We start from the raw sequence: 19,489 nt of genomic DNA on the forward strand, positions 1-19,489 counted from the left end.
GTTTTGGCATTACTTTTGCCATTATTTTACCAATTATAGACATGAACACTTTATAATCATGGTTTAGTACTGAAATGGGCCTGAATAATCTCCACTACCCTATCTTTTCAACAGATAGGTGGGAAAGTGCCAGTGTCACATTTTTATTTCACTGCCCTGTGTGTTTATTTTAATTATTGGCCCATGATCTGAAATAGTTATTGGGTAGTTATCAAGACCTTCAATTAAATGCACATGTTCCTGTGAAATGTAAATGCTGTCTAGCCCAACCCAGCTTTTATATCTTGGGGAATAATATGCAAATTCACTCCGTGCTCCTGTTACTAAATTCACATCTTGCATACCAAATATTTTCATAAATTTCTTCAAAAAAATGTACCTTCCTTTGTTATATTTCCCCTTCTGGGTCCCCCCAGACACATCTTCACTACTGCAAATCAAGTTACAGTCTCCACCTAGAAGTAGTATTCCTTGATGAAAACTGATTATTTCTCCCAGAATTTTCTTAAGCTCCATTGCACAGCAGCTTTAGGTGAAATGTAAATCCAAGCCAGTTTAATCCTCCTCCCTTGCCAGTAGCCACTTAGCACTGCAAATCTGTCATTTTTTTATCTTCTATAACTACTGGAGCTCTCTTGCAATTAATATAAGTACTCCTCTTTTCCTTTGTCCCAGGTATTCCACTGAATAACCATCCTGAAAACCTTTCTTTATCAAATTCACATGTTCAGTTCTTTCTAAGTGTGTCGCCTGTAAAAGCTATTTGTACTCTATATTTTTAATATAGTTCAATGTTCTTTGCATTTATCAGTGAGGCCATTTACATTTAAAGACATTAAAGAAAGCCTCATTGCATTAAAAAGTTATTATTCCCACCTTTTATGTAGAACACATTTTTGTTGAATGTCTACTTCCAGCTTTTGTGTTACATGCATACACTGTTTGGCAGGCTGAACATTTCTACAGGTGTTTCTTGTCATATACATTAGAGCCTATGTCACATCTTATAAAACATTTTGTTTTACTGAAAGCCCTAAAAATACACCCCTAAATCCTATTAACTTAATAACACACAAAATTAGGTACACCTTCAAATAATGTAGTTTTACCCTTCTAATAAGAACTAAAGTCCTACACTGACAGCCACACTCACAGACTGGAGTTAACCTAAAAGAAAGGTCATCCATGCTAAGATGTATGGTGCAGTCTGTGCTTCTACTAAGTACTGATTGGTTCTGTCTTATCTTTATAGCACTCCTAGCTGGGAAAACCCTGGATATTTTCAGAGAACATTAACTACCTAGGGAAAGCCCCACCAATGATTTCAAAACATTGTCTACTTTGAGAAAACCCCTGAAAGCGTTCAGAAAACATTCTCGCTTAGCCAATTTCTCTTCTCTTTTTTTTCCTCAGCCACTCTCCACCATACTGTAGCCAGTTTCTCTTTATCAGATTGTCTCCCTCCATGGAGACATGAGAACCAGGCAGGCAGTTTCTCTATCAGGTTGTTTCCATGCAAACATGAAAACCAGCTGCAGAATTGTTACTGACCTTACATGTATTTGCTAGAAAAAAGCCTTATAATATTCTGTGTTCTTTTTCATTTACTTGCAGTCTCTTAAAACTTGTTACTAAATCGATCTAGGGTCTTTAATCCAGTCATTCCCTTATGCAAGAATGGGAAAAAGCACATTCATTTTTCTTTTATCATGCTTTTTAACCAGGTTTTTTTGTACACTGCAGTGCCTACATTTCTTAAAACTAAACAAGTGAGAGAAGGTAAAAAGAAAAAAAAACAGCAGCAGCACCAGTTTACAATTCTCATTACACTTAAAAATAACAAAAACTCTTTACTTTATAGCATGGAAAGAAAACCACATGCCACAAAATTGGTACTATTTCAGAAAAAACATCTTAACTTACAGTTAACTTTCTCCCTCCTCTTGCCCTCCCCAAAGCACTTTTATGAACATTAATGACATGAAGTAGGGCATATGGCTTTATAGTCCCCCACAAGTCCAACAAAATCTGAAAAAGTCCAATATTTCCAGATTTTCTTGTTCTGTCATATTTTACAAATATAATTATTGTATTGTAATCCCATATTAAGTTATTGGTTTGATTATTGTTCATCTCTGAAATCCTGTCTCTGCTTCATTTCCAACGTACTCTCAATTCTTCTGGTCAACTATTGTGCTCCCTTCCTTCTCGCCAACATTTTTCATTGAAAGATTTGAAAAGGTTTCACAGGTACAGCTCCTCTGTGGTCTTCATTACCAGAAGAACCTCTTCTGTTTCACAGCTTACATTTTGTTGAACAAACTTTTATATTTCCTCCTTAGCATGTACATTATCAAAAAATGATTTTTGTCCCTCCAGGGAATAATACTTTGAAGACAGCTGGGTACAGCAGTTTGAATCTTACACCTGCATGCTGTCATTCCATGAAAAGTGGAATAAATTTGCTCTTTTGTCAGGTGTACAATGAGTAATCATTCTCCACAAACATTCTGCTGTCTCCCACCTTTAGTACTCTGTCCTTCTGCCACAATTAGAATCAATTCCTTCTGCTAGTAGGACTACATATTTACTAGTAAAGGTCTAGGTTGCTTTCTTATAGCCATATTTGGAGCGTATACAAGATGTGGCCTTTCAACTAACAACTCTTGCGGTGGAATACTAGTCCAGTTGCTTATCTGTGCTCCGCAAAACCAATGTAGTCCGTTCCTTCCAGTCTCTCTGGTACAGCTGAAAATCTCAGGTTTTCCCCATGTAATCTATCTGCTAATTCTATTATTTTTTTGGAACATCTCTGCCTGAGCAGTCCCATATCCAACCAGCTTTTTCTCCATTTCAACCCCCGACTTCTGCAGCTATCATCCCATCTGAGCATCTGTCCAAAGCTTTCTCCATTTTTTCCAGCACCTGCTGTTTGTGTTGATATACTCCATCAGTGTTTTGTTTATTTTAACCAGGTCTGTATGCAATTGCTTTGCATCTTCCTGTAGGTTACTGGAAGTCATGTCTGCAGGTTGCATTGCTTTTGCTAAACAGCTGCAGAACTCTCATCAGTGAGCGTTTCTTCCTCACTTTTTGTAGCGGATTTTTCCAGGTCCTCTGTATTTTTTATTCCTGGCATCCAGGCAGTGCACCTACTAGCCAGTTACCTACTGGCCCTCTCTGCAGAGTTTCTGTTTTCCCATTGGGAGTGCTAGAAATAAGTTGTTACTAACTGTGCAGCCATCTTGTAAGTCCCAATTCCACTTTTTTCTATGTAATTTGTTCCTACCTTTTTCTAACGATCCTACTTTCAGTTTTTTTCTCCCTGTTACAATATTCAGCATTTCAAATACAGTTGGTTTAGAATTTGATTTCCATTTTCTAAGAATTACTTTGTTGGCAGCAGCAGAATTAAACTTAGCAAGGCCTTACTATGTCTAGGCAATTCAGATTCTGTAACCATCTCAAACATTACCTCCAAAGATGCAGTCAAGGAAGCCCTGGGAGTGTAAACCCAAGTAAACCATCTTGGCTAACATTTCCAAAAAGGATTCCTCTTTGTAACTTGTCCCATGGGTACAAAGTTAACTTTAATTGCTTCTGCTTCTGCTATGAGTACTTTTCACAGAAAGTCTGCACAATCGTAAACAGCTGCACAAAGACAGCTGCACCTATGCAAAAATAAAGACAGGACAACCTGCAAAAACAAGCCACGTTGGCAGAATCCCAGTATGACTAGCTATTTAACGAAAGAAAATCATGTCCAAAAACAGGAAGGGCATTGCCCTACAAAAGTAAAAACTCCATCAGCAATCTGAATAAGCAATTCAGGGGGCTAATTAAGTCAAATAAAAATAGTCTAATGGTTATCCTTACCTCGGGAGGTTCTCTTCAGTTATGCCTGCAACCTTAACAGCAACATCAAACAAATGTGCCGAACTAATAAGGGAATCACCTACACAGAAGCAGAGAAAACCAGATATAGTGGTCCATGAAAAGGCAAAAGTAGCACTGATTACTGAAATCGCTACAGAGAGGCACAAAGTCATAAAATATCAGTATTTTCAGGTGGAAACAAGAGCAATGTGGAAGAAAGATACCCAGACAGTCCCATTAGTAGTAGAAGCAACGGGTATTATAAAAAAGAATGTACAATCCTACTTAGATAGGTTACCGATATGTAACTCCATACAAATTTCAGGAGGAGTCATTACTGGGCACACTGTGGGTGCTGCAAAGAGCACTTCTGGCTGACATCAAAGATTGAAACAATACTAAATTCATGAACTACAATCATAGTTTGACTTAGGAATGGGGTCCACTCACATCATGGTATTAGAAACCCAAAAGATCTGGAGAAATTAAAAAGGCAGAGGATGTAACAAAACTGCTGGCTGATAAATTTAGCTGTAATTTAAATGCTCATCACACCGGTCACTTCCCTTCCCCCAAAATAACCTCCAGTATTGCTCCTCCCACTATCACTAGGGAGCAGGTTTTCAATGCGTTCCCTAAGGCTAACAGCATTGCTTTGATGTGCCCTGATAATATCCCACGATGCCTTCTGAATAATATGAAGCATGACTTGTCAGGCCTGCTAAAATCTCTTGTTAACTACAGCCTCCATACAGTCTTCATGCCACACAAATGGAGGACTGCAATGGTTATCCCTTTACACAAGGGGGCCATCCACAGACCCAGGGAACTACAGACCTATATGTCTGACTAGTCTCACATGCAAGATCATGGAAAGAACATCATGGATCTGATAAACAATGGCTTAAGACACCTACAGACACTGGACCCTACCCCACTTTGGTTTTGTCAAATATCAGGTCATGCCTACTTAACCTGTGGACTTCTTTGACAGCTCACTAAAGCTATGGATGAGGACAAAACAGTTCACACTGCCTACCTTCAACTCACTAAGACATTTCTCACAATAACTCTCTCGTGCACTGTATATAAACGTAAAAATTAGGCATAAACCCACTTGTCACTCAATGAATAGCCAGCTGACTCACTGATAGGACAATATGTTAGGAAAGGAGAACACATCTTCATAAAAGAGGGCAGTCACTAGTGGATTCCTACAGGGATCAATGCTTGGTCCTTTCCTTTTTGGCATCTATTTGTCAAAAGTCAAGGCAAGCATCAAGGGCCTCTTGTTGACAAAGTTTGCAAATGACTGCAAGCTAAGCATGGTCACTGAATTTCCTAGAGACACAAATACCCTTCAAGAGGCCATGGCACAGTAACAACTATCACCAGAGCCATGGACTAAAATTCAGTGGGAAAAATGCTTAACAGTACCCTTTGAAAAGACTGTCACTTCTGAAAACTACCACAATGATATTATACCCCTAAAAGTACACTCAGTGGTCAGGGATTATGGAATGCATGTTGACAATAACCTAACCTTTGACCACGTCTACTGTGCTAAGAAAATCATTCTATGTTGCACAACTTATAAGGACACTGCAGCCAGGTCCAAGGAGGTAATTTTCCACTGTACTCTGCTCTCATTAAATGAATTGTAAAATACAACGCAATCTTTAGCATACACCTGACCACTCACTCAACAGCTTTTGACACCATAGAGGTTCCTCACAAATAGAATGCAAGTAGTAAACAAGCTCTATATGGACCATCTTAGCCCTATCCCTGTACTTGGTCTTCTACAGACAGCTGAGCCATGATCCATGCCTAATCTACAAAGGCTCCCCCTCTGATCCCATTCATGGACTTGTTGCACATCCACAAAACAAAGAGCATAAGAAACACCTGATCTAATAACCTAAATCTGGTCTGCGATATAAGCAGAACATGGAGGGAAGGTTGTGTGCCTCAAAGATTACCCCTTCTCTGGAAAATATTTCATTCCAAGTGAAGGAAAGCTCGTCCCTAACCATATTCATAAGTAACTTGGACCAATGGATGGGAAATCGCAAATTTACCCCTGGTTTGGCATCAATGTCCCTACCAGACAGAGGTAGCCTGTGAACACAATGTGTACAAGCCTATATTGTAACCATAAAATTCCTTGAGGTATAGAAGCATAACAGCAGTATTCTGATAAATTTTGGTAAGCCTGGCTAAGCTTAAAATGGCTCTTCGGCTGACAGCCTAGTAATCACATATGAACCTATTACTATTCTCACTACCACAAAATGTAATATATATACCTATCTAGTTGATACGTTGCTACTCTGCAAAGTATAATTTACTTTGGCAGTGGCTGAAGATGGTCCTTTATTTTAACCCATTCACCTGGAATGCTAAAAGATGAATGCCACAAAGATTAAAACTCTGTGAACTAGAAACTTGCAAAATCAGATGAAAGCACTAAACATTATTAGAAGTATTCTTAAATATTGCTCACAGGAGTACAAGCCTTCTGCACACTGAATGGTATGCTGTCATTCTGGACTAAAATTCAAAGACATAAATCACTGTTCATAAAGGTGGTGGCACATCCCTCTCCTGTATTTTAACTGAGCACAGGAACACTTTGTTCATTCTCACTCCCCTCAGCAACCAAACAGCTGCTGTACTGTGCTATGGGACACAACAGTGCAGGACAGTAGAGAGCATCTGTTTAGAAAAAATATGCATACTCTACGGCACAGTAATCTTCTGCTGTGCTCTATTGCACAGTACTCTTCTGCTGTGCTGTTTATCACTATTCTGCCAGTGATTCATAAAAAAAAACAGTCATTAGGCATGACAGTGGACTTGTCATTGCCACATTATGGTAATAAGGGGAATAGGGTGTTGTGCATACTCTTGCTGGCAGGAGGTACACCAGACTCAATGTGTGCACATGTGGTGGGCAGAAAAAGTCTGTATGAGGCATCAGGTTTGTCTGCTCCCCACAGAACTTTGTTGCTAGAAGGGATTTTTTTTTTTTTTTTTACTGTGAACAGAGGATTTTTTTGTGTCTGTGAAAGTACTAATGCTGCTCAGTAGACAATGCTGAGCAACTTAGTATGGGTGGGGTGGGCACTTAGCTAGGAATCATTGCAACAGTGCAATACATGCGGCTGCTGCCCTACAGGTTGCCCCATATGGACCAGCTGGTACTCAAATGGTTCTGGATTCATGAACCATTTAAAACTTGGGAGGAGGGTTGTTAGTCTTATCAAACTGCATTCGCATCTTTGTTAATCACTTAGTTCTACGGTACAACGATAGAATAACATCCCTGCTCTACTGTACCCCAATGATTAAATCATGTATATACATAAAAACCGGTGGTTGAGCAAAATTTTCAGAATTGCAGCACATTAATTGTAGTTTTAGAGGCTTTTCAACAATAAGGTTCCCTTCCCAAAAAAAAAAAAAAAAAATTTTTTTTTTATATGACTCGTTTTTCCAGTGACCCAATTATGCGAATTAATGGGAAATAACACCAATCTGTCAACCAGGTAGCCCCCCCCCCCACACACACACACACACTGAACACATAGTCCATTTTCAAGATTAATTCTGGAGGAATATCTGGTTAAGTGAATTGTTCAAATTCACACTGTTAGGCAAATGAGGGGTGAGAGAATCAAACCCTGCACCACAGGAACTACGGCTCACAGCCGTAAGATACTGTGGCAACTGCCAGACTAAAATACCTTTTTTAAAAGTGTAACAAACATAAAAACTGAAAATGAAACCAGAAAAACAACCAAAGCCAGTAAACTGGCTTTAGTTGTTTTTCACCTTAAAAGTGGTTTATTAGCCCACACAAACAAAAAGAATCCCCTGACATCCAGTAATTTTCTTTCACATATAACTGCAATGTGTAAAGCTTTGACCATGCAGAAAAAATGTAGAAAATGACTAACTTACACTTCCAGATAGGTAAACTGCTGCTAAACGACAAAAAAAGCAGCAAGTTAAAATGTTTATAAAATCAAAACACCAGCATAACAGAACATACAAGGCCACGTAAAAAGGATGGACAAGTTAATTCAGTGGTTGCAAAGACATCTCCAGTGAAACAGCCCACAGCATAAACCACTGGTTGCTGCAATTAGCAGCAAGCAGTGGTCAGAAAAGGGGATAATGTCAACAAAGATTAGGCTGAAGACCTGGAAGCTGACTGTTGAAAAAGCACAAGAATTCAAGGAATTACTCAGGGCTCTAGCACCTCTGCAAGTAGAGCAAATAGGTGGAGTTGAACAATGACAGCATCTTAAAACAGCATGTGTAAGGACTACACAACAGATATGTGGCAAAATCAAGTATAGAAGCAACATACATAAGGAAAGCTGGTGGTGGAAAGCACAAGTCCAGGAAGTCAACAAAAGAAGGAATGCAGGAAAAATTGGGAGATAGAAAGGATGCCCAAGGGTAAGGAGGAATACTGGTTGGCTAACAGACTAATAGAAGAGCTGCAGTAGTGAAGAACAATGTATCAGAGGCACCCTACCAGCTTCTGGAATGCGACTCAGCAGATGGCACGAAGAATCTATCAGTTTGCAAGGCAAAGAGAGAAAAATAAAGCTAGCCACACACCCTTCATAAGGGATGCCAGCATCAATCTGCTCTTCAGTCCACATGAAATCTAAGGTAGATAGGAGTACTTCCAGCAGCTTCTGAATGAAGAAAACACCACAGAAGCTGTACTACCTCACACACAGCATACAATGAAAGAAGATGAAGAGCCCACCCTAAAAGAATTAAGAACAGCACTAAGGAAAGTGAAAGCAGCAGGCTCAGATGAGGTCACTGTAGATACAATTAAAATGTTGGGTGATACAGGGAAGAAATTGCTCCTGAGGATACTCAAAGCAGTATGAAGAGAAAGGCATATCCAATATGACTGGAGAATACGCATATTATCACCAGTATGCAAGAACAATGGGGACATCCACAACTGTGGGAAATACAGAGGCATCAGACTCCTGTCGCACTGCATGAAAGGTCTGTTGAGGATGACTGACACATACGCAGAACAGTACAATATAAGCTGGGAGGTGAGCAGTTTGGATTCAGATCAGGATGAAGCACAATAAAACTGATGTCTGCAATGAAAAATAGTTGAGAAAAAGCTATAGATGAGGAAAGAGTTCATATGGGCATTCCTAGACTTGGAGAAGACATTTCAAAATGTTTCAAGAAAGCTGATTTGGGCAGCCCTGGAGTGATTCAAACCCCCGGAAACACTGCTATAATTAGTCCAGACTACATACAAGAACAGAATGATTCAAGTACTAACAGTGTTTGGACTCACAGAAGGTTTTCCAGTGAGTGTGGATGTACATCACAGTTCAACTTGGAGCCTACTTCATTACTGGTGATGGACTTCATGTAAACAGGTCAGAGGGGACAGATCAAAACACTTGCTGTATGAGGACAATGTGGCATTAAAAGCAGCCTGTAAGCAAGAACTTCAGCAAAGAAAATAGGAATGAAATGGAACACAAAACTGAAGACACATGGGATGAAAGAGAGTACAGATAAGATAGTTGTACTGGCAGCAAACAGGAAATCAGAAGTTGAGAAAAGCAACAGGTTAAACATCTTCAAGTATCTGGGAGTATTGGTAGAGAAGGGAAGTCTGAATGGGGAGGTCAAAGCTAGAATGAGAGGGACTGCAGCCAACTGACAAGGTCAAGGGTAGTGTATGACAAGAAGAATGCCAAAGAAGTTGAAAAATAAGGTGTAAAAAACAGTTGTATGACCAGTACTGCTGCATGGTACAGAAACCTGGGTAGTAAAGGCAGAGCTGCTGAGGAAGGTAAAGGAGATGACATGCCTGACATGGGTGGTAGGTAGGATGCACACTATGGGACAGATGAAGAAGAGGACATCAGCAAAAGCCAGAACACCAACTGAAGAGCAAGTCAGAGAGCAGATTACAGTGGTTTGGATGCATGTACAGAAAAGGTGGCGTCAATCTGATGAAGAAGATTTGAGACCGGAAGAAGGCAAGAGGAAACAAGGGCATCCTGCAATGAGATGGACAGACTGTGAGAGAAGATCTGTGACAGTCATGCCTGACTGTTAAAAAGTTAGGAGACTGTAATTGAATCTAGAGAGATGGTGATAGCTGACATGACATCCTTACTCCATCTACAAAATGGGAAAAGGAGGGTGCTTGATGAAGTGAAATTAATGCTTACAATGTTAAAGACTCCTGAGCACAACAACATGTTACTGAAGATGAAATCCATCTAGTCAAATGAAAACATACAATTATTTATAAATATGTCCAGTATGCATGACAACCAACATGTTTCAAAAATGCTTGCAGTGACAAAACAGAAGATAACTGATATGCAACTCTGAATAACCACAACAACACAATCTCTATCAGTCAACCTTGCAGCTCTGACTTTTATACTGTTGCTAAAAGAATACAGAAAAGATTTTAAAAGTCTAAATAAGAAACTAATTTCAAAATATAGCTAGATAATCTGACTGAATCCATGCAGTTATTTCTTGATTGATCTCTCATTATTGCTGATTGTGGCTGAGTTTACTATTTGTGAAACCATAATGAAGTCAATGGCATCATTACAGTAACATTCCTATCACTTTTGAGCATGAACACTTGTAGTATTTGTAAATACAGTTTTACCACATTGCAACACAGATGAATTTCATGGCTTTTGAAAAACTGCTAGGCATCTTACCTGATCTACCACTTCTCCAAGGGGTCTCCCCTCTTCTGTAACTTCACGTTTACTCCAGACATATTTCTGCTGAGTTGTAACCTAAGAAAAGAAAAAATGCTCACGTGCAATCCATATTTACAACTGCCATGACAAAATTAATTTCTGAACACAGTTTAACCAGGACAATACTTTGAAATGCAATATCTTTTTTCTTTTCAAATTTACAGTGTTAGAGAACTGCACACAATTTAAACGAGCATCAAAGTATAAGGTCAAATGACAAAAACGAGACAGTGACTTCTCGTAATTCAACTTTCCATCTTATGATCTCAGTAGTAGACAACCTGTCACAAAATTTAAACCATTTTTTTAAATAAATAGTAATCTTAATGCTCTAGCATAAACAAAAACTGCCCTGTACTAAAGTAATACACATATATGAGGCAAATTGCTCTGAACTCCAGACAATGAAAGATAATCAACTAAATCAAGTGATCTCATATTTTAAGGACAGCTATACCTTATACAGATCTTTGTGCAAAATTAAACCACTGCTGCCACTTATTTTAGGAGTGGTGCATAACAATTTAGGTGTTCCCCCTCTACAGTCTACCCTTGCATTTTTATCTTCTTAGTTGTCTTTAAAATCCTCTCTTTTTAACAGGTAGGTGAGAAAGCACCATTATCTGTATCCAAAATCCCATTCTCTTCCTTCTTGAATTTCCCCCATTTCATTATCATCCCTTTCCACTTTGAGTTATAGCTTTCAATTTGTAATATGCATATGAGCTTTAACTGTGTAGCTGTAAAATATCCCTTCAAGTCAAGTAATCCTAAACCACATCACTGTATAGAGTTTATCCTACTTGACCCTAGCCTCTTTCCCTCCTAGATAAAATTCCTCAAGTTTTACTATCCACATCTCCTCTAGTTGATAAAAATAAGCCTGACCTATACATAAAGCTAAAGGGACTAAAAAACTATTTTCACTACTTGTATCTTGCTATTAGTATCAATAAATAAGCACTTCCAGTATCTCTGTATTTGCATTATCCTTAGTTGGAATAACTATCTTTTTTAACCCATAGCCCTGAATACTTCGTTTTATTGTGTCCCCATAAATATAGGTACTGCTGAACCAATTCATGTGTAGGTACACTGTTTACAGTTATAGCCTTTCTTTTATCTCCATTAAATTCATATCTTGAAAAAACCTGAAACTCTCCCAGAATATTCAATTCTGAGATGTTCTTTTCTAGTTTTAGCAGGCACAAAATAATATCATCTGCAAATAAAGTTAACTTTTCTTGATTACCATACCAATTACATCCTTGAATTTCTGAGTCCCTTATTTTCTTTGCCAAAAGCTCTAAATATAATGCAAATAACAAAAGGGGAAAAGGACACTTTTGGTTGTTCTGCACAGAGGAACCAGGCAATCAGAGAGAAACCTCCCAACTCAAATTTTCCTTCATATCCCTCATATATCTTCCTAATTAACTTTATTATTGTATTAGGGAATGCAAAGGCTTCCACTGCCCTATTCATAAAATCTCAGCATACTATCTAATGGTTTTCAACATCAAAACTCACCAACAGCAACATTTTCTTACATTCTGCTTCCCTCTGGATCATTGCTCTATTAATGTTGACAAATGTTTGCCTCCTCTCCACAAAACCACACTAATACATATCTATCAATTGTGGCAACACTTTCGACATTCTTTTAGCTATTAGAGACAAACACTTTATAATCATGGTTTAAAAGTGAAATGGGCCAATATGAAGCTGGTTCTGATAAATACCAACTACTCATATTCCTGGAACATTTCCTGCAGACTGATTAAATGGCAGTATTTTTTTTTAATCTATTTCTTCCTATCTTAGCTCTTAATTGTTGAGCCTCATCTACCTCTAATCTTGGCCTACTTAATTCATCCATAAATATTTACATTTGTGCTTTTCCTTGACTTGCACATTTCTCTGCTTTATACAAATCTTCATAAAATTTCAAAAATATCTCTAATAGCTCTACAGGATCTCTGGGTATTATTCTTGTTATAAGATCCCCATGTCTGGCAATAGCCCTTTCTACTTTCTGTTGCCTATGTTGTTCTGCTAATGTTTTTCCTCGAGTTATCAAAAAATAGTTGCTTACCATCAATCTTTCTAAACTCAATTATCCCAGATACTCTCATTTTCTATTCAGCACTCTGCATTTGCGCCTCTTCTTTTTCTGTAACATTCCCCTTATTCTTCAGTACTTTAAACTTTGTCAGCCCCTCTAAATTCTCATTTCTTACCCATGTGTCTTTCTTTTATTTCTACTTTATTTTTAAACTCCACTTTCATGTTACCCCACTCACTAGATATAACTTCAGAAGAAATTTCTATCCTCCATAATAAGTCTCTAATAATTTCAACTATGCATTCTTTAAAATCCTCTCTTTTAACAGGTAGGTGAGAAAGCACCATTATCTCAATTTTACTTCATTACCCTGCATTTTTATCTTCTTAGTTGTTATTGGCGTATGATCTGAAATAGCAATTGGATGTGTTTCAAAGCTTTCAATTAAATGCACATAATGTCTAGTCTAGACCAGTTATTGTACCTTGAGGAATAATATGTAAATCCCTTCAGAGTTCCTACTGCTGAATTAATGTCTTCTATACCAAATATTTTCAAAACGGTCTTCAGAAACCTACACTCTTTTGTCATCTTCCCTTCTAGGTCTCCCAGATAAATCCTCACTACTGCAAAACAAGTTCCAGTCCCAACCTACAAGTAATATTCCCTGCCGAAAGGTAATTATTTCTTCTAAAATTTTCTTATGCTCTATAATACTAGTTTTCAGTGGAATATAAATACATGCCAGAGTAATACTCATCCCTTGCCAGTAACCCCTTACTGCTGCAAATATACCATTATCATTTTTTTTCTCCCTCTTCTATCACAACTGGAGCTCATCTAGTTATTAGCACAAGTAATCCCCTTTTTCATGGCATCGGACATTCTGCTGAATATCCATCCTGAAATCTTTTATCAAATTCAGATGCTCACTTCTCTCCAAATGCATTTCCTGCAGCATTGCTATTTTCACACTACATTTCTTAATATAATTCAATAGTCATGTTTTTATCTATACTTATGAGACCATTCACATTACAAAATAATATGGAGGTTGTAGCCATTGTAAGTTATTATTCCCACCTATTCTATATCACAGCTGTTTCAAACGTCTATTACCAGCTTATGTATTATATGAACCCACTGATGTTTGGCAGGTTGATCCTTTTATAAAGTTGTCATCTCCATTTGAACCTATGACATGTCACATTTTACAAGACTTCTTGTTTTAATGCAAAACCTGTCATCTCCATTTGAACCTATGTCACATTTTACAAGACTTTTTGTTTTAATGCAAAACCTTAAACAAATATACCCCTGGAGTCTATTAACTTAAAACAAACTCACAAAACTATGTACATCTTCAAATACTGAAGTTTAACCCTCTTGACAGGGATAATTGTCCCAAACTGACAGCTGCACCCACCGGCATTAACCTAAATTAGGTTATCCAGGCTAAGTTGCATGCTCCTACTTATACAAATTGCTGTCTGTTCATGTCTCATCTTTATACCCTTCCCAAATGTGAAAAAACAGCTTGCATGCGTTCAGAAAACATTAACCTTTAGCCTTAAGAAAAAGTGTACTGGTTATTAAATAAAACTAAATTATACACTGTTCAAGTTAATACACTGACATACTTAGATATCAGAAAAGCTGCTCTTATTTACGTCCAACACTTCCAAACTTTTTTTTTACTAAGGTGCCCTTATACCTTTTAATTTTAGATTTCTCTCGGCATACAATGTCCAGACCTCTCAAGATTTATTGCCTTCACCTGAAGTCAAGCTTATTTCCATGGAAACATAATGTATAGCTGTTCTCAGCTGCTAACTTTTCAACTTACACTGAATATTTATTTACTAAAGGAAAACTATTCATGACATTCACAATAGTCTCTTATTTTTAAAGTCCATTTGCTTACACAAAAAAAATTATTAGATGAAGCCAAGGGAATTAACTTAGACATTCACATATGCAAAAGTAAAAGAAAACATCTCATCTGTGTGTATATTATAATCAGTGCACTTCTGAACCCCACCCCCCCACCAGCCCAAGATTACAGCCTATTAACTTAAACATGCTTTTGTCCAGCCCCCCCTCCTCTTTTTACACTGTAATGCCTATATTTCTTAAAATTAAAAAAGTATTTTTTATTTTAGCATCACATACCAGAATCACTGAAAATGCTTTACTGTATAATAATGCAGTTTATATCATGAAATGTTTTATACAAATACTCTGACCAAAAACTGTTAACTTTTTCTTTCCTTTTCGTGTCCTTCCAAACATTAATGACATGAAGTGGGGTATATGCCTTTCAGACCACCCACAAGTTTAACAAAGTCAACAAAAGTCCACTCTTTCTCAGCCACTTTTTTTGTAAAGCCATATTTCATAAATGTGATCAATGCTTCATACTCTCACATTTATTCACTAATTTCAGTGTCGTTGGTCCTCTTCCTATTCATTGCCATCTCCCAACCCCAGTAATCTGAATAAAGTCCAAAGTACTCCTGAATCTTCTAGTCAATGTCTGCTTTTTTCTGTCTTTTCAAACACTGGAAAAGGTTTCACTAGCAAAGTCTCTCTATGAGCTTTATTATAAGAACAGTGAGAAAGTACAGTTGTGTACACTTACCATAAATGTAGATGTTTGAGTGTATTCACAGTGGCAGTCATTACATTTGGGTAATCTGCTGGCAGGTTGCCCTCAGTCGGCCTGATTAACAAAGTCTTGGGTCCTGCATCGGTTGCTGTCCCTTCTTCTATGATGTCAGGTCGTCAGGGGTATAAAACATGCAGCCGACGCCATTACATCAGTTGTTCTTGCCCCAGATGTCAGGTGCCCCCCAAATGGGGAGCTATATATATATATATATATATATATATATATATATATATATATATATATATATACACATACATATATAAATATAATTCAAAACACAAAAAATATACTTACAAACAAAAGCAAATACACCAGAAAGGTTTTTAAGCATAGTAAAAGAAAGGACAGGCATAGTAAGAGAAAAACAGGGGGCTGGAGGGTGGGTAACCAGGACTGCAACAGTGAATACACTCGAACATCTACATTTATGGTAAGTGCACACAACTGTACTATGTTCTTCGTGTTTCAATGTTGCAGTCATTACATTTGGGTAGATTCCCAAAGCTATGATTGGGAGGATGGATTTATACAGCATTAGAAGCAGCTATAAGGCCCTGCAGGACAGCAGTGGCAAAGCCAGCTCCGGATTTAGAGAAGAGAGGTAAATGCTTATGTTTGGTGAACGTATGAACTGAGCTCCAGGTAGCAGCTTCTAGAATGTCTCTGGTAGGAACCCCTCTGAGAAAGGCTGCAGAGGTAGATGCAGCCCTGGTGGAATGAGATCTGATCCCCGTGGGGATAGGTTTGCCATGGTGCATATAGCAGAAACGAATACAATGGCTTATCCATTTGGAAATAGTCTGCTTTGAAATAGCCTTTCCCTCTCCCCCTGCAGCAAATGCCACCAACAGTTGCTCAGATTTTCTTAGAGATTTTGTCCTAAGTAGGATCTAAGTTGTCTGCGTACATCCAATGAATGTAGAATCCGCTCACCCTTGTTCTGTGGTTTGGGAAAGAAAGTTGGCAGATGAATGGTCTGATTAAGTGCCACACTGGATACCACCTTAGGCATGAAAGATGGATTGGTCCTGAGAGCCACTGCGTCCGGATGAAAAATAATGAAAGGCTCCACTGCCATAAGAGCCTGTAATTCTGAAATCCTTCTAGCTGAAGTGACTGCTAAAAGGAAATCTGCTTTCCAGGACAGAAATTTTAGGTCTGCAGTAGCAGCTGGCTCAAAAGGAGGGAGAGTGAGTTTTTTCCAAAACAAAATTGAGGTCCCATGCAGGAGTCAGTGCTCTCTTTTGGGAGGTCCTAAATTTTTGGCCCCTCTGAGATACTGCTTTAGCAGAGGATGAGAGAAGAGGGGAGGCTCTGTGTTGTAATGAGCTGAAATGGCAGAGGCATGGACTTTTATGGAATCAAAAGATAGGCCCTTGTGAAGCATCTCAGTTAAGTATTGCAGAATCTGAGGAATATTGGACATTGCTGTGCTTATTCCTTCTGACTGGTTCCAGGCACAGAATCCTTTCCATTTGTCAGCATAAGATTCTCTAGTACTAGGCCTTCTAGCCTCCAAAATGACATCCATCACCGGCTTGCTGAGGGATGCCAAGGGTGAAATTAGTTGATTAGCCATGCTGCAAGATTCAAAGTTTGGAGCTGTGTGTGTAGAATTTGGTAGTTCTGCTGAGACAGTAGGTAAGGTGTCTGAGGCAGGTGCCACGAAGGAAGGTGTGACACATTGCGCAGGAGTGGGTACCAGTGTTGGTGAGGCCAGTCTGCAGAATTTGTCCAACTGATAGTTCTGGGGTGAAGCAAAAAGATCTATGTCTGAGCTCCCCCATTTGCGTGTCAAGATGTTGAAATCTTGTGGATCCAGTTTCCATTCGTTTGGGTCTATAAGATTTCTGCTTAGTTCATCTGCCAGAGTATTTAGTTTTTCTGGCAGGAATTGAGCTTATAGTTGTATTTGATAGGTCAAGGCCGTGTTCCACAATGCCATGGCTAGTCTGCAAAGGGGGTAGAAATGTGTACCCCCCCTGCTTGTTTATGTACCACATAACTGTGATGTTGTCTGTCTTTATCATTAGTTGTCCTGGATGAAGGTAGCCCTTGAAGGCTATCAGTGCATTCTGTACAGCTAGCACCTCTTTCTGATTGATATGTAGGTGCATTTGATTTGGGCTCCATTTGCCCTGAATGCACTTTCCTGTCAGATGAGCCCCCCAAGCATAGTCTGATATGTCTGTAGTTAGGGTTTGGGCAGCAGGGGGTGGAGTGAATGGCAGTCCCTTGTTTTGGTGGCAGGCCACTGCCCACCATAGGAACTCTAGTTGCAGGCAAGGTATAATAGGAATCATTGTTTCCAGGCTGTGACAATGTTGACTCCATAAACTTTTTAAATACCACTGAAGTTTCCTCATATGCAGCCTTGCATATGGAATTAGAAGAATGCAGGAGGCCATGAACCCCAAGGCTTGCAGAATTTGTCTTGCAGATAGCAGAGTTTTTGTGGCCACCTGTTTGAAGTAAGTCACCAATTGAATTTGCTTTTCTGGCGTAAGGTAAGTCATCTGGACAGTTGTATTCAAGCTTGCACCCAGGAATGTAATTCTTTGAGAGGGTGCCAGTTGTGATTTCTTTTCGTTTATGGTGTACCCTAGACAAGTTAGAACCCTTTTTACAAACGCCAGATGCTTTAGAAGAATGTCCTTGTTTTCTGCCTGAATTAGACAATTGTCCAGGTATGGATATATTTGAATACTTCTTTGCCTACAAAAATGCAATTACTGGTGCCAGGCACTTTGTGAAGACCCTGGGTGCAGTACAAAAGCCAAAGGGCAGTGCAGAGAACTGGCAATGCAAGTAGCCTGCTTTGAAGTGGCGGTATCTTCTGCAAGATTCCCTGATTGGGACATACAGGTAAGCCTCTTAAGTCTAGAGTTACCAACCAGGCATCTTTGCCTAGCATAGGTAGTAACTGTTGAAGAGTCAGCATCTTGAATTTTGGAATGTCCAGAAATGTGTTTAGAGTGGATAAATCCAGAACTGGATGCCATGATTAGCCTTTTCTGGGTACCAGGAAAAGTCAAATAGAAACCTTGTCCCTTTTCCTCTTCTGGTACTGGTTGAATAGCCCCCATGTTCATGAGGGACAGAACTTGTTTCTGGGCCTCTGCCCACTGATCTGGGGGCAGATCTGGCCATCCGTTTGGGATTGGCAACGTGTGGAAATGAAATCTGTATCCCTGGGATACTATATTTAAAACCCATTTGTCCTGGGCAATAAGTTGCCAGTTTCGTGCATGAAGTGCCAGTTTTCCCCCACAAAGGAGTGGCTAAAAGTTAAGTGCTTGGTGATTGTAGAGGGAAGTCATTGAGACTGTTTACCATAGGAAGTGCCTTGTTGTTTCCTGATTTGGAGGTGGAGGCACCCGATTGTTTTGTTCTAAAGGTTCCTTGTAACTGAAACCTGGAGCCTTTGGAATGTCTTGATTTGACTTGAGAGGCTCTTGAAGGGACTGGAAAGGACCAGTTCTTAGTAGGCCAGTGCCTATTAAATCTTGGAGGTTGCACTTGTAAGAAATCTTTCACAGTTTGCATAGATTTAGCTTTATCTTCCATCTTTAACACTTCTTCAGCCTTATTACCAAAGAGACAGTCCTGTTGTAAAGGAGCATCCAACAATTTTGCTTTAACATGGTCAGGCAGAGTTTGCTCTTTGCACCAAGCATGCCTTCTTAGCACAGATCCAGTTACAGCAGCTCTGCAAGAGGCCTCCAAGGAATCAAAACCACATTGCAAAATATGTTTTCCAACTTGTTCAGCTGAATGTAATAAATCCTGCAAATCTTTATTTTCCACACAGTCAGATTAACATCATTTTCTGTTTAAGTAGTCCCATGATATGCTGTTGATATTTAAGCATATGAAATTGACAGTTTAAAGCCCTGATTGCCAAGGTTGCAGACGTGTAAACCTTCTTAACCCATCTATCCAGCGCCCTGGAATCTCTATCAGAAGGGGTAGAATTTTTAGCAGTAGAGGCCTTAATGCCCTTGGGACCCTGAGAAATGGTTTCAGGATCAGCAGTAGGATTTTTGAAAAGGAATTTTGGGAGTCGGGACCCCT

The 19,489-nt window shown here is 39.0% G+C and overlaps 1 protein-coding gene across 3 annotated transcripts in view; it reads right to left on the reverse strand.

Annotated features, from left to right (window-relative positions):
* Window positions 1–19,489, reverse strand: part of DAP3 (death associated protein 3) — a 1,113,059-nt gene that overhangs the window by 331,494 nt on the left and 762,076 nt on the right. For all 3 annotated transcript variants that reach the window (XM_044080167.1, XM_044080166.1, XM_044080165.1), the window contains exon 8: window positions 10,635–10,715. In XM_044080167.1, coding sequence (XP_043936102.1) covers window positions 10,635–10,715 — 81 coding nt within the window. The remainder of the gene's footprint in view (window positions 1–10,634; window positions 10,716–19,489) is intronic.

Source organism: Protopterus annectens, chromosome 8.part0, assembly GCF_019279795.1.
Source record: "Protopterus annectens isolate FY-2018-M chromosome 8.part0, PAN1.0, whole genome shotgun sequence".
NCBI lineage: Eukaryota > Metazoa > Chordata > Ceratodontiformes > Protopteridae > Protopterus > Protopterus annectens.